General features: G+C 36.0%; 1 protein-coding gene across 16 annotated transcripts in view; it reads left to right on the top strand.

The window, feature by feature from the left end:
* Positions 1 to 14,376, top strand: part of NTNG1 (netrin G1) — a 342,410-nt gene that overhangs the window by 267,136 nt on the left and 60,898 nt on the right. For 9 of the 16 annotated variants that reach the window (XM_063696478.1, XM_063696447.1, XM_063696457.1 and 6 more), the window contains exon 5: positions 1,093 to 1,119. In XM_063696478.1, coding sequence (XP_063552548.1) covers positions 1,093 to 1,119 — 27 coding nt within the window. Of the gene's footprint in view, positions 1 to 1,092; positions 1,120 to 11,985; positions 12,052 to 14,376 lie in introns of all 16 variants that reach the window. The other 7 variants (XM_063696472.1, XM_063696454.1, XM_019038784.4 and 4 more) reach the window with 1 other exon arrangement.

The following is a 14,376-nucleotide window of genomic DNA, read 5'->3' as shown; positions in this document are numbered from 1 at the left end:
CTACCCAAATTAGTGGTGAAGATGTAAATCTCTGGCTTTTAATTAACAGCATCTTATCATAATGTTGCTTTGTGAATGAGCTATAACAATAATAGTAATCATTGCAAAGATGGACCTAGTACATACTACCTGTCAAGCAATACTCTGAGTGATTTACATCTATCAGTTTATATAACTCTTGCAGCAACCCTAAGAGGTAAAAAACTGAGCTACAGAGGGCATAAGCAACTTGCCCCAAAGTCATGTGGTCAGTGAAGATTTAGGAGTTGGAGTCAAGCATCAGACTCAGAGAGCCTGGCTTCTGAGCCCAGACGATTGGCCACAGCACTATATTGCTGGGTTAGATACAGACTAAATTCATGTCCACATTTATACCAAGTCCAGCCATATTCTGAAATGGCTTCTCTACCTTAGCACAACTTGTGAATTAAAGTGAAAGCTGAAAAATCGATGAAGTCTGTGATCAATATGCACAACCTAATGTATTCTTGAATTATTCTGCTCAATTGAGTTTCTATTACAGAGTTTAATCCACATATCTGACAAGTAAAAGAATAAAAATGATGGTTATATGAAATTAATCAAATAAAATGCCAAGTGATTTTCAACAGCTAACACATGCATCTCATAACACATTTTAAAAGGTCTATTGCATATATGAATACATTTGCACAGGTCCATAGAATGTATATTTGGTACTCTGTACCCATAACTTAAGCCTGGTTTAATATCTAGTTTGAACCACATACAAATGTTCATTAACCTTATAGGGAAACACAAAATGTTGGATGTCAAAAGCTTACTTGGACCAGATGCCGAAATGAGTATTAACTTCCCAACTCTGATGAACCCAGGAGTTCTAGAATGAAACAAAATGGTTTCAATTGCTGGAAATTGTGTGTGTGTGTGTGTGTGTGTGTGTATAATGTGTATATGCATATATATGTACACATGTATTTTGTGTGTATGCTAATTTCCTAATAGTCTGAATGTTATCAAGTGTCAAGTTTCTAAGATTTTTATATTAAGTTAAAGATGTTATGTACTAATAAATAGCTAACAGCTTTTCTTTATTGTTTTCTTTTTCTCCAGGTATCCCCAGTATTTCCAGTATTGGTAGTAAGTAAAAACAAAAACAAAAAAAACCACCAAACCAAGTCTAGGCTAGCTTTGCTATGTTGTTCACCTCCTCAGATCTATTTTCCCAGTGTCCATTTCTGATGTAATAGGGTATTTTCTTTGTGAATTGCATTTTTGTGTTGGTTTTCTGCACAGATCTGGCGAGAACACAGATAAAATGATTATTTGTGCATAACTCCATGAACATGGCAGTGCTATGACTTTTCTGACTACTCTTAACCAGTGAGGGCTACCTTGACTCAGGTGCAATTCCTTAGATAATCATCATCATTCAGGAAAAATATAAGTAGTCCTATTTATCCATACTTAGCAACCAACAAACAAATTGAACTCTCTCTCTTAGACTGGATTTGGATGTCTGACATAATTTTAAAAAGCAGAAAACGAAAGCCAATGAATGCCTTGGGTATATGCATCAGAACCCAAGAAAAAGTCCATGATACCAAGGGGAGGGAATTTTGTTAATGCATTAAATTCTATGTTTTGTGAAGGCCTGAAACAGGCAAATTTGTGATCAGTAGTCTCTCTGGAGAGATAAAGGAAAAAGAGAATCTGTACATTCATTTCTCCCTCCTAAAATACGATGATCTATGTCTTCTTGACTACTTAGCTTTGAGTTTGATATAGAAAGAGTATAAAAAATATGTGCAGTATTTGGGAGTGAGAGTACTAGAAATTCCTTTAATAAATCTGTTAGTATGAATCTAAGCAATTGAAGAGAAACCCCTCTTCAACCATCTATAGAACACTTCTCTGGTATCACTACAAAGAACTTTCTTCCAGCTATCATGGGAGAACCAGGTGTAGCTCCCGCTTCATGTGTAAAATAATGATGCCCTCATGCCAAGCCTGAAATTCGCATTAAGAAAATGCCCAGTAACTTTACAGAGCAAAATTTTAAATTTTTTTTTTATACATTGCACCCTTTATCTCTAATGGCTAAAATCTTTGAACAACTACTAAGTAACTGATTACAAATAAATTACCGAGGAAGCAAGATTACGCATGGTAAGCGGAGAGAATTTTCACTGTAGTGTCACCTCCTCACAGGCTTGTGTCATAGGTGCTGTGCCAGGCAGGGTGATCGCAGTGTAAATAGCCATTGAATGATTGCAATTCCCAGCATCCATCTAAAAAGCAATACTCTGATAATTTGGATAAAGCAACTTCCTGCTTCTTATAAATGTCAGGTGTCCCAATTTATAAATCAACCCAGTTTACTTGAGCTTGTGAATAGGCCTGGACACTGATTTGTTAAGCGCTAGATGTGGTAAATGCCATGAAAATTTGCCACTTTGTAAATAGAAGTAGTGTTCACATCCATTTAGAGATACCAGCCTAATGCTACAGCATCCTCTTTGTGATCTTGTTGAAACAGCATCAGTGTTATAAACTTGCAAATGAAAACCTTCAGCTCTAATAGTCTAATTTTTCTGCTTTAGTATCCCCCTTGGCATTTGCCTAACTGTATATATACCCCACAATGTGCTCCTTTCAGGCCTTGACAATTGCATTTGCACGTGCATTTTAGTGCAACAGGGAAGCAAGTAGAAGCAAGCTGACACAGATTATTGAGGCTGCTATAGTGATCTGGCCTGTCAGAAGTTTCAGAAATGGATGGATGGAAAAGTAGTTCTTTGGCGTTGGGGTGTCTTTCTGTTTGGAGTGTCAGTTGTATGTTGCATGGCCCCTCTAACTGTACTGCTCACTCGACATCCCATTCGGCCGCCTCCACCACATTCCCCATATCTGAGCATCAGCAGATGTTGACCTTTTACACACCAAATCAGGAAATTTCTGTTTTGTTTTGTTTTGTTTTGAAATCAGTGGTGACCTGAAAGGATGCTTCGTTGTGCCTTTGAAAAAAATATATTAACCTTTATTATCAAGAACCTAGGAAAATTTACTCCTAATAAAACCCTCTGACTAAAAGTGATATTTTGGACTCTCCCTTTAATATGCCTCTGGCTGTTCCGCTTAGAATGCAATGGGTATTTTCTCAGATTTCCAGCAAACAGGATGTAAGAGCTTCCAGAGGTCACCCAACATCACACATGACTAGCTTACCTGTTGCCTGGCTTTTAAGGTAAAGAGTTACAGTAAAACCATCAAACGTGATTGTATCTTCTAGGCTGCTTTAATGGCATTCGAAAGTTCCTTCTTTGTGGGCTTGTAAGTTGCTTTTTGTGTGCACTCGTGGATTCCTTTCCTCTCCAAAGGGCAAGAATTCACACGTAGACGACACTGCCTGTTCCAGAGGGCACGGGAATGGGGTTTTCAAGGTGCAAGCCAGAGAAAAGGAAGCTGTTTGGATATTTAGCTAAGTTATGGGTGTTTGCCAGTGCTTTTTGCATTACCCCAAAGAAGGAATCAATGACTATAATTCCACTAACTATATAGAAAGATACCATTATAGCAGATGTAACACCCCTGAGACCCCGATTATCACAGCATAGCCCAAGGAAAATAAATGATGTATATTATCGATGTAGATTATTGATGTATATAACCATCAGTTTACATACATATTCTGTATACACAGTGATTAAAGGTTTTGGAGCCCCAATAAATTTCAGTATAGATCTCAAAATGCCAACGCCTGTATTAAGGTTCAAATGCATGGATAGAGTGGTCATCCTTTCCGATCATCTGCTAAAAATGTTTTTGAAACAAATTTCCCATTAAGGTCATTCGTACCTGCTGTTGTCTATCTATTAACAAATAGGTTTCCCATAATCCTAAGGATACTTGACTTAGAACTCAGTCATTCTGATCTGCTTTGGCCATGGCTGAAAAAATGCTGGTGATATTGTCAGCAATTAATGAATCCCAAAATAAATCTGTAGCCTTTCAGCCTTATTATCTATGTTTTCACTTTACCTGATGTGGTAGGAATTCCTTCAGATTGCATTTTTTAATAAAGTGTATTATGCACTTATAAATAAAATTCGTGATTTAATCCAAGTGAATATTTGTTGCTGCTGATAATCCAAAGTAATAGTTGGCTTGGTGTGGGTGTTTTTGTTCAAGTGATAAACTGATCATTACCTTCTAATATATATCATATGATCTTTGGTCCTGAAAAGCAAATGATTACACAAATTATGTTAAACATTATATTATAAAAAGCATAATTAGACCAGCAAGAATTGGCCTAATGTGCAAATACATTTGTGTGGGTGATTATCACTTCTTACAAAACTGAATGACAGATGAGTCAGAGGTTAAAGTTAAGCTATCCACAAAACAAAGATCACATCAAGGAAGACCATTTCGAACTCTTGGAGTTTTGAAATAAATAGAATTTTTTAAATAATACAAGCAAAAGAAGAGAGATGTAAACATTTTGTGAACCTGACTCTAGATTATTTCCTTAAATTACTTTCGAATGACTGGCATGATGTTATATGAAGCATAGAATACTGAGGAAGGTGTTCGGCTATTCCTCTCCTGTCCCCCACCCCTAACTTATTCAATTTAAGACAACAGTTCACTTACGGGAAATAGCTAATTGTCCTGTTTTATCTTATAATAAGCAGTGTCTTCATCACAGAGTTAAAAATTCATCTCTAATTTGATGTAATTGGCAAGACCATTAAACAAGGGAAGTGCTACCTGCAGGGATCTGTCAGCCTGTTGAGGAAGCCCAGAGATGTTTTCGTACTTGAAAACATTTTATGCCAGTTGGAGACCTGGTAAAAGTTGTTTTCCATACAGCATCCAAATATTTCTGTGCAGTCTTGATTTATTGTAGAAACCTGGATAGTCAAGAAAATAACAAGGTTAATCATTTTCCCACCCAAGGGTTATTAATAATCGCATTCATGTTATACAGAGAGCTGCAGTGTTTGTTTGGATTTTTTTCCCCTTTGCTTTAATACTTCTAAATCCCCCAAATAAAAGTTTCATTTGAATTGCCCTTTAACTAATTAGGTTTTATGTAATGAGGACAAAATTATCAGACTAGTGTAGCGATAGGCAAATTGCATGGTGTGCTACATTAATTTTGAACTGTTTGCTGATGTTCTAGAAGGAAAGCTAAGGTCCCAGGTGAAATGCCTTTGGGACTATCATGTACCCAGTATCCTCATCACAGAACCATTTCATATTTGTGTAAATGGCATTTCACATTCATGAAATCTTGTGGTTATCCTAAAATTGAATGAACATTAGGATATAGCTGCCTCTTTAATCCTGAAGAACAAATCGAATATTCCAATGGAGGAGCTGAAATAATCTCCTACTTAAATGTCTTTTTAAAATCCAATAAGTTTACCAATCTTTATTGACAGCAATTGCCCGCCTTGAGCAAATTAACTTTATCATGTATTAGCATTTTCCCAGGTGACTTTACAATGTCAAGCCACTTTTTTTTTTTTTAAGTGTGAGCTGATATCTCTGCCTTTGCCAGTTATCTCTGTGGGGTCAGGAAATTTGTAGCTTAAGCAAAAACTTGCCAAGATCTCCAAAAGGTTTTATTTGATGAGACTTTAGACATGTTAACTATGAATTCCTGTACTGTGCCAGTTACTTCAAGGATGTGGCTATCAATTGAAGTCTTCTTGGACTATCATTGGAGAGCTGTCCAACTAACCATGCCACTGCCTAGGAAAAGTTATTGTAGGGAGGTATTCCCATATGTCTACAGAATTCTATTTTACAAATGGTGAATCTGAGGTTTAGCGTGGCCACATAACTTGCCCAGTGCAGTACAACCAGGAATGCCTATCTGGCTGCAAAGGCTACACTCATAACATTATACCAAGTGGAAGAGATTAGAAAAGAAAAATTGTAGATTAATTGCCTCCTACCCTAGACTTTTTCCAATCCATTACACTGTGCCTTAGAAGACCTGTTGATCCCTAATCGACCCATTTCTATGCAGGGAACTGTAGAGTCCTGGAGAAAAATCAGAGTTCATTTTCGGATTCCTTATTGTGTTGTCAGCTGGAGAACTTACAAGCATGGTGTCTGAGGACAGAGATGGAGGACTGTGACCTCCCCCTTTTAAAATATACTATTCCTCTACCACCAAACATCCTCAATATATTGAGGAAGAGGGAAAATGTATAGATGTCAGATATTTTGTAGAACATGGAACAGTTTGTGAAATTAGCTACGCAAATTGTGAAGCATGCTTATGCCTACTCTGCGACAGTAAACCAAAAATTTTTCTTCATCAGGATAGTTGCTTATAACAAAATAAAATTCGATATGCCATCTCAAGGAGAACCCTGCCAATATCACACTAAACTCTGTTTTCCCCATCTGTTTAATGATGGTGTGTTTCTGATAGTAGGTAGTTGCTGCGAAGATGGTAAGATTACCTCCAAGGCTCTGGGGATTTCTCCTGTAGAACTTTGGAGTTTCCTGTGGATTTCTTTTCTTTTCTTTTCTTTTCTGTTTTTTGTTTTGTTTTGTTCATTTTTTTTCTTTTTTTTTTTTTTTTTTCTGAGATGGAGTCTCACTCTGTCACCCAGGCTGGAGTGCAGTGACGCAGTCTCAGCTTACTGCAAGCTCCACCTCCTGGGTTCACGCCATTCTCCCACCTCAGCCTCCCAAATAGCTGGGACTACAGGCTCCTGCCACCACACACGGCTAATTTTGTTTTTGGATTTTTAGTAGAGACGGGGTCTCACCGTATTAGCCAGGATGGTCCTGTGGATTTCTTTCTGGGCATCAATAATGCTATTTCCATCCCAAGTGCAGTGTGTGCTTAAAAATTTTTTTCAATTAAAAAAATGCTATTTCCAGATTTCCTGAGGAATGACAGCAGTGACTGTATAAACCCAAAGGGACCTTGTAATTTTATCTCCACCAGATAGTTTCCTCATATGCCAGGGAAGAAGAATCTTTAAGTAAGGTTCACTAACATCCTCACAGCAGTGGCACATCATATCATCGTGGTACCCTGTTTCTCACAGGTTGCCATATTTTAGAACCAAAAATTATGTAAGCATTAGTGTTGTTAGGAAACTTAATAAAAAAGCAACTCATCCACCTCATCATTTTCTGACCAGGCAGCCAAGTCTTAAATGAATTCCCTAAAGCATCTAAATAATGACAGAGCCAGAATTCCAGCTCAATGTCCAATTTCCAAACCAGGACTTTTTTCATTCTACCATGACATTAGAATTGACCTTCTCATTAAATTAAACTAAAATATGAGATATTACACGGTAGACAATAATAGGAAAAAAATCAGAAAACTTTTTCCTTGATGGGAAAGTTACATTTTAAAATGTTCTTAAAGGCCATCCACAAAATGACTTGAAAGCTGCTCAGTAAATGCCATGTGTGATAGAAGACAACTTAATATTCTAAAGCAATTCTACCTCTAAAGCTTTCTTGATGTTAATAAACTGTCTTTAGTTTTCTGTTTCAAGCTTGCTTTGCAGCTTGACTCACTGGGACGTCAGCACTAGACAGTCAGGTTTAGCAATTCTATCATAGTTTTCTTCAACTTACAATGCAGTGAGCTTTCCTTGGGTGCAGAAGAGCAAAACATTTCCTTCCAGGGTCCAATTTTTATAACCAAAATCTCAATTTTTCTCATTCATGAAAATTGATTTCAAGTGCGACCACTAAATTGTCATGTAACAGTTTGGGGGTGGGTTCTTAAAAAAAGTGGAGAAACTACCTATTTGATTCATATTCTAAGCTGATGTGGTTCTAAACCAAAAGAAATTTAGGAATTACTATTTTCAGATTAAAGGTTAAAAATCAAATATTGTCCACAGTATTACAAAATAATTTGTATTGCTTTCTGAATAATAGTAATTGATAGAGGCCCTAGAATTGGATTATTCTCTAAAGTAAGCTATATCTTAAGAGATCTTTTTAACTTATCAGATCACTTGGTTTAAGAACAATTAATACGGAAAAAAATAGGGGAAGACATTATTTTCCTACTTCGAGTCAGTAACTGTTTATAGTACAGCAATCTGAGTTTTGTTTACAACAGCAACCGCAAATAGAATGCGCTAACATTTACTGAATGCTCACTATGATGCCAAGCAAATATTAACTCATTCTGTCTTGACAACAATGAGTAGCAGACAGTGTTATTATCTATTCCATTTTGCAGATGAGAAAAGCTAGGCACAAAAAAGTTAAGGAATTGTCCAAGTGGCGGAACTGGACTTTTAACCCAGCCTGAGCTCTATTTACATGCACCATATCTTAAATAAATTTATCCTAAATAGATTATTTTCTAGGCTTCCCACAGATACAATCTGAAAATTCAGACTAATAATAGCAACTGAAAGGCATTTCAGATATTTTATTTTTTAAAGGAGGCAGTTGTGGAATAAATGATTTTTGGTCTCCATACTACATACGTAGACATAGTCTTTGGAGCCTGATCAGGGAGATCCTCAAGACAAATTCAGTCAATTTTAACAAAGGTATGGAACCAGCATCGTTAAGAAGAAGTGATTTCCATAAAAAGCTATTCTTGAATGATTTGTCATTTACAAGCATATCGTGACCCTTCCCCTCACCCTTATAATAATTTCTCAATTCAGTTTGGGTTTCACCAACAGTCAAAAGGTCCATAGTCAAGGCATGTAGGGATAATTTCCTCATCACACAAGGAATTCTTAATCCACTAGATTCTCCAAATGGCATATGCCTCATATATACAGGCATCACCCTTCCATGAACTTTACTATGATGCTGCTAGGCCATGAGAAAACCACTGGAGTGATGGAAATTGTCAGCTGAGAGAAACCTTAGAAATCTCTTATCTGGCATTCCTGTTTTACAGAAAAGGGAAGTAAAATCCAGAGAAATTAACAGCCAGATAGCTCCTCAGTGGCGGAACGGGGATCAGACCTCTCATCTTCTGAATCCCAGTGTCCTTTGCCTTGTAACAAAACACCACTCTGAGACATTCATATTGACCCAAAGATTTTCCCTAGTTGATTTGTGAAAAAAAATGAAATTAATACATTCTACAACAGTTCATACAAAGAAGCAATACAAATATCGTTGATGTATTATAATTCGTTTCCATTGCTGAGAATTTTTCTCACTAAGAATTCTCAGAAGCTTCATGTCCTACAAAAACTTTCACTGGACTTGGATGTGATAAGATAGAATTGCTCTCAGACATACTATTAAAGTAGCTTCTAATATGCTTAATTTACTTCTGGGAATTAAATGTTAGTAATATTTTTTGAGCATTTACTACATGCTAAGTATTAGAATAAAGAGTAAAATTACTCAGAGAGTAATTGGCTAATTTTAAGTTGTTTTCTTACTTGGCCTTGCAATTATGAAACAAAATACATTTAAAAAATTAAGATGAGATATTAACTTAAAAAGTCTCATGATGGCCAAATGTTAAAACGTATATGTGCAGTCAGTAACACACTATAGGAGTTTACAGGCCACAAATTTCAATATCCATTTTTACAGGATGACATTTTTCCTCCCAAGGAAGGCAGAGCACATAAAATTTTGTCCCACTGGAGATATGTATGGATTTGATCCGGATTTTCATATGATGGCTGCTGGTGGTTCTGAGTTTTAGTAGTTTAACGAAGTTAGGCATTCTACATAATGAAAATTATTTGAAAAAAAAAAGTCGAATTACATTCCTAGGCAAACACAAAGGCTTCCCCCACCCAAGAAAATATTTTAGATACACAATACAGAAGACAATTATATTCTCAGTAGGAACAGATTGTAAGTGAGGTGTCTATCTTGATAAGTCCATACAGTTCAACAAGTCTCAGCAATTTGAAAGTAGAATGGCCTACATTAATTTTTTAAATACATATACGAAGATCCATAAACTGGAACCTCGGCATCCTGGGGGAAAAAAATCATAAAACACTAAGAAAGGAGTTACACTAAAATACAGGCACAGACAAATATTTAAAATATTAGTATATGAAATAAAGTTTAATTTATAGCGTTATTTTTCAGAACTCATTTCTAAAATTGATTTAATAAAAAATTATTATCTTTACTTAAATTTCTTGGCAAAGCTCAATAACAAAATAATAAATCATACCAGTACTTGCATTTCATCAAGACAAACAAGTCACTACTTAACATTAAGCTTGCAAACATCACCCCCACTTAAGACCTATATTTGTTTCTGCACAGAAAAAGATGGAGAAAGCTAGTTCACCAAACTAAGATTGTCTTAATCTGATACTAATAATACAAATACATTTTTATGTAAAACCACACCAATAATTTGAAAGCTTTATTAAATAAAATAATTTCTGGGAATACAGACAATATTAATTTCCTCAAAACACAAATTTATAGTTTTTCAAAGCTGATCATCACAGATCAAGTAGGCTTGTCCTATTAATTCAATATCTACCATGCAATATCTACCCATCACCAAAATGCTCAAGTGAAAAGCAACATTCAGTCAATTGACTTTCATATTTTGCCTACATGTTACCAAATATGTACTTATTTAATAACACCTGAGTACAGATGTGGAAAATTATTACATTCTTTCTTCATTCATAAATTTTCATAGATATCATCAAGATTGCCTTTGCCTTTGTGGATATATATATGAGAACAGAGCAAAACAGAGCAACATTTCTGTTGGCTCTATCAGGTCAGCTTTTCTAACAAATATTTAAAAAAGCAAAGTGATAGTGCAAGTCTCTTGTCTTGGAAGAATGCGCTATAATCTAATTATGGAGGAAACAACATGATAATACCTGTTTACAGTAGCATAGCCACTTGATATCTATTTCTCAATTATCAGATATTTACTGAAGCCCTCTGCAAGGCTTTGCCCTTCTTCAAAGAGATCCAATCCAATTAGAGAGATGAGAAATTGACCTATACAATTTTAACTGGCAATATTAAAACTCAGGCCTGTCCACATATCGGTGAGAAAACAAGAACACTGGAAGTAACAGGTTACAGAAATTTAGAGCCAAGAGCCGTCCTTATGGACCTGGGTGGTACCAAAGGACAACACAAGAGATGTGGTTTTGAGACTGGACTCAATAGATGGTAGGATTTTCATCATAAAATAGCTGCTTTAATAGTCATGCCCATGCACCTTCACAAAAATAGTTTAAAAACATTAAATCCTAGCCTGGCTGTTCTGCCTTCCATAACTGGAAGACACAAATAATACCAAGATATAAATAATACCAATTCTTAAATTAATTAATGCTTTTATTTATTTCTGCATTGAAACCAATAACTCTAGGAACATATTTTGAGGTAAAGGCATCATGAAAACACATACACACCCATACATACAAACCTTAAATACAACTGGAAGCATCTTGGACTTTTCTCCATAAGCCGAAACCACCAGTTATCCCTCTTTCCTTTTCTGAGAAACTACACATATAAAAATAGGAAATATATCCACTCCTTTTCAGAGATAATGGCTCACACTTAAAACATACCCCGAAGAATCTATCATGAAAGATGAATGCAACCAGTTCATATCTGTAAATATAAATTGAGGAGAATGGAATCCTCAACTGAGAAATTATTTCTTTAGTGTTATCTTCTAGTTTCAGGCACCAGCTTTACATAATGGTTTGGATTGCTGAAGTCCTTATTTGTATTTTTGTGTGTGTGTAAGAACACTCTACCTTATTTTAAAAGTAAATCTGTAGCTTTGGTAGGGAAGTAGCTATATATTTAATGTCCATTCAATGTTTTGGGAGTCCTCAATTGCTTGCTCTTGTTTGATGTGGGAGTCATGTTTTGTTTAAGTGCATCACGGCCAAGTTAAAGAGCAGATGTGTGGTTTGTGTCTTTATCCATATAATTTTCTGTTTAGACCAAATGACATTATAGCTGAAAATAACATACCCTGATTTTTCCTGATGCGTGCAGATCCTCCAAAGTTTAATAGGATATGGCCGAATATTTCTTCCCTTGAGGTTTCTAACCCAAAACAAGGTAGGAGCATGTAAAATTCCTACGGACATAAAATCCCACATGTTTGGGGGAAAATCCTATATGCCATTTTTAGCACAAAATAAGAGCATTATCATGAATGTTATGTCTTGGAAAGAATCATAATTCAATCTTTTTTTCTAATATGAAGAGTGTCCCAAAAATGTTAGAGTGAAAGATGAAGGGGAAAATTAGATGGCATGGAAGTTAAAAAGCCCTTTACCAGATTACACTGAAGGTCAGTCAGTCCCAGGAGAAGCCTAGACTTCTGTTACCACCACAGTGTGGAGGACAAATAAGACTTAAAAATGTGTGAGTGGCACAGGCATCCTTTCAATGTCTTCCTCTTATTTTTAAGTCAACCAACTGGTACCTCAGTTGTACTGAGGGTCTGGGTAAATACATAGAGGTAGTATTGTGACACCTAACAGATCTGTTTTCTCTGACTATTGCTCCATATTGACTTGCAAAAATTTGGAGCAATCTGTCTCTTTCCCTTCCTCCTTTTTCCTCTCTTCCTCCCTCCCTTTAGCCTCTCTCACACACCCTTTCTCACTCCCTGTCTCCTCTCTCCCTCTCCCCGCTACCTCCTCCCTCCTCTCTCTCTCTCTCTCTCTCTCTCTCTCTCTCTCTCTCTCTCTCTCTCTGTCTTTCACATCACAGTAAATTTTCCTTGTTGGAACTTTTCCTTTTATCTTCTTTATCAATTAACATTCATGTGTTCCAGCATTTAGAGCAATCTGTTCTCTTTCTGTCCTTAGAGCAGTAATTATTTTCTGACTCCTAATGTCAAAGAAGAAAAAGAAAAAAAAAAGAAAAAAGAAAACAACACTGATAGACAGAAATGTGATTACGCAGGAAGAAAGAGAACTTTTAAAGGCTGAGCAATAAACTTCATAAGCTGCAGTGTAATGTTAAATTTATATTAACATCTAGCCTATAGATATATATGGTCATGTATAAATAGGAATTTATTTTAATATAGTATTGTATTATTTTGCCTTCTTCCTTCTTCAAAAAAAAAAAAAGGCACATCTTTGGCTTCCACCTTCCTTAGCTATATACAGGATGTTCCTTTTAAACTCTAATGAATACAGATGGAAAAGGAAATGAGCAAAAGGAGGAACCAGGAAATAGCTGCTAAGCAAAACAAAATATATTAGTAATTTGTTGAGGAGTCAAATTGGAAGGGCTGCATTTTCAGTCCTTGATCAGAGTGATGAAATCTAGACTGTCCTAGATACATATATTGCTAGCAAATAGAATTATCTTAATCATCTGCTCCAAATGAATTTTTTCAAGTTTCTGCATACATATATGAAAGAAGAAATACAGATCAAGCTCACCCCTATTAGTATAATTCTAGGAGGATTCAGAAGAGGTTTAGTGGCTTTATTCCTTGGCAAGTTCAATGACAGCATCTTCAGTGAAATGTCACTCAGTATTTCCTATTGAATTTCATAGTTCACAAATTATACAACACAGGCTCTAAGACAACACTTCTCCACAGTGAGTTTTGAGCTGAACAAGATTATGCATCATTGTTCAAAACCTGAAATAGGCCCATTTAATTATTTTGCTGTGCTGTCTGTGAGAGTCACAGGACAAAACACTTTCAGAAATATCATTATGTAATACCAGTTGCACTTTCTTAGAATGTGGATAATGAGTTCAAATGAATCTGTTGAGAAGCAGCACAGTTGAGCAAAGTGCTTAAATTTTGAAATTTTAGCGAAAGGTGCACTTTGTAGCAGAGGCCAGTTCTATGCAGCCATAATTTATCTTGTCAGCATCTGCAAAGAACATCAGGCTCTGTTCTGTTTTGGCTGTTTTCACAAGCAACTCTTCATGAATAATTGGAAAAGAAATGGCAGGCAAACATAGAGAGAAATCTCTGCCATTAACAAGCTGATATCATCAAAAAGGTAACAAATGCTGAGAAGACTACAACTCTTAAAGGTATACGTGTTCAAGGTGACTCTGAGATAGGCCCAAATGCTGCTGAATGGCTGACTATTGGGACTGACTTATGTTCTAGGATGCCTAATTAGTTCAACAAAAATAGTCTAAATGGTGTATATGTCAAATAGTTTATCATGACACAGAATGTCATGGTGAACCCAGGCAATGATAATGTCAACTGACAACACAACTCCTACTTTAAAAGATTGACAGTAGGGGATCCTACTATCCATATTGTTATGGGAACAATCCTTGCTTCACTGGATTCTTGATTTAAATGGTAATGATTTTTCCCTCTGAAAAGAAAACTTCTAAATTGTATTACTGACAATGTTGAACCATTTTCAGCCAAATACAAGCCTTACT

This window comes from Gorilla gorilla, chromosome 1 (genome assembly GCF_029281585.2).
Source record: "Gorilla gorilla gorilla isolate KB3781 chromosome 1, NHGRI_mGorGor1-v2.1_pri, whole genome shotgun sequence".
Classification (NCBI taxonomy): domain Eukaryota; kingdom Metazoa; phylum Chordata; class Mammalia; order Primates; family Hominidae; genus Gorilla; species Gorilla gorilla.
The sequence above is the reverse complement of the archived record's forward strand: the minus strand, read 5'-3'. Positions and strand labels throughout refer to the sequence as shown.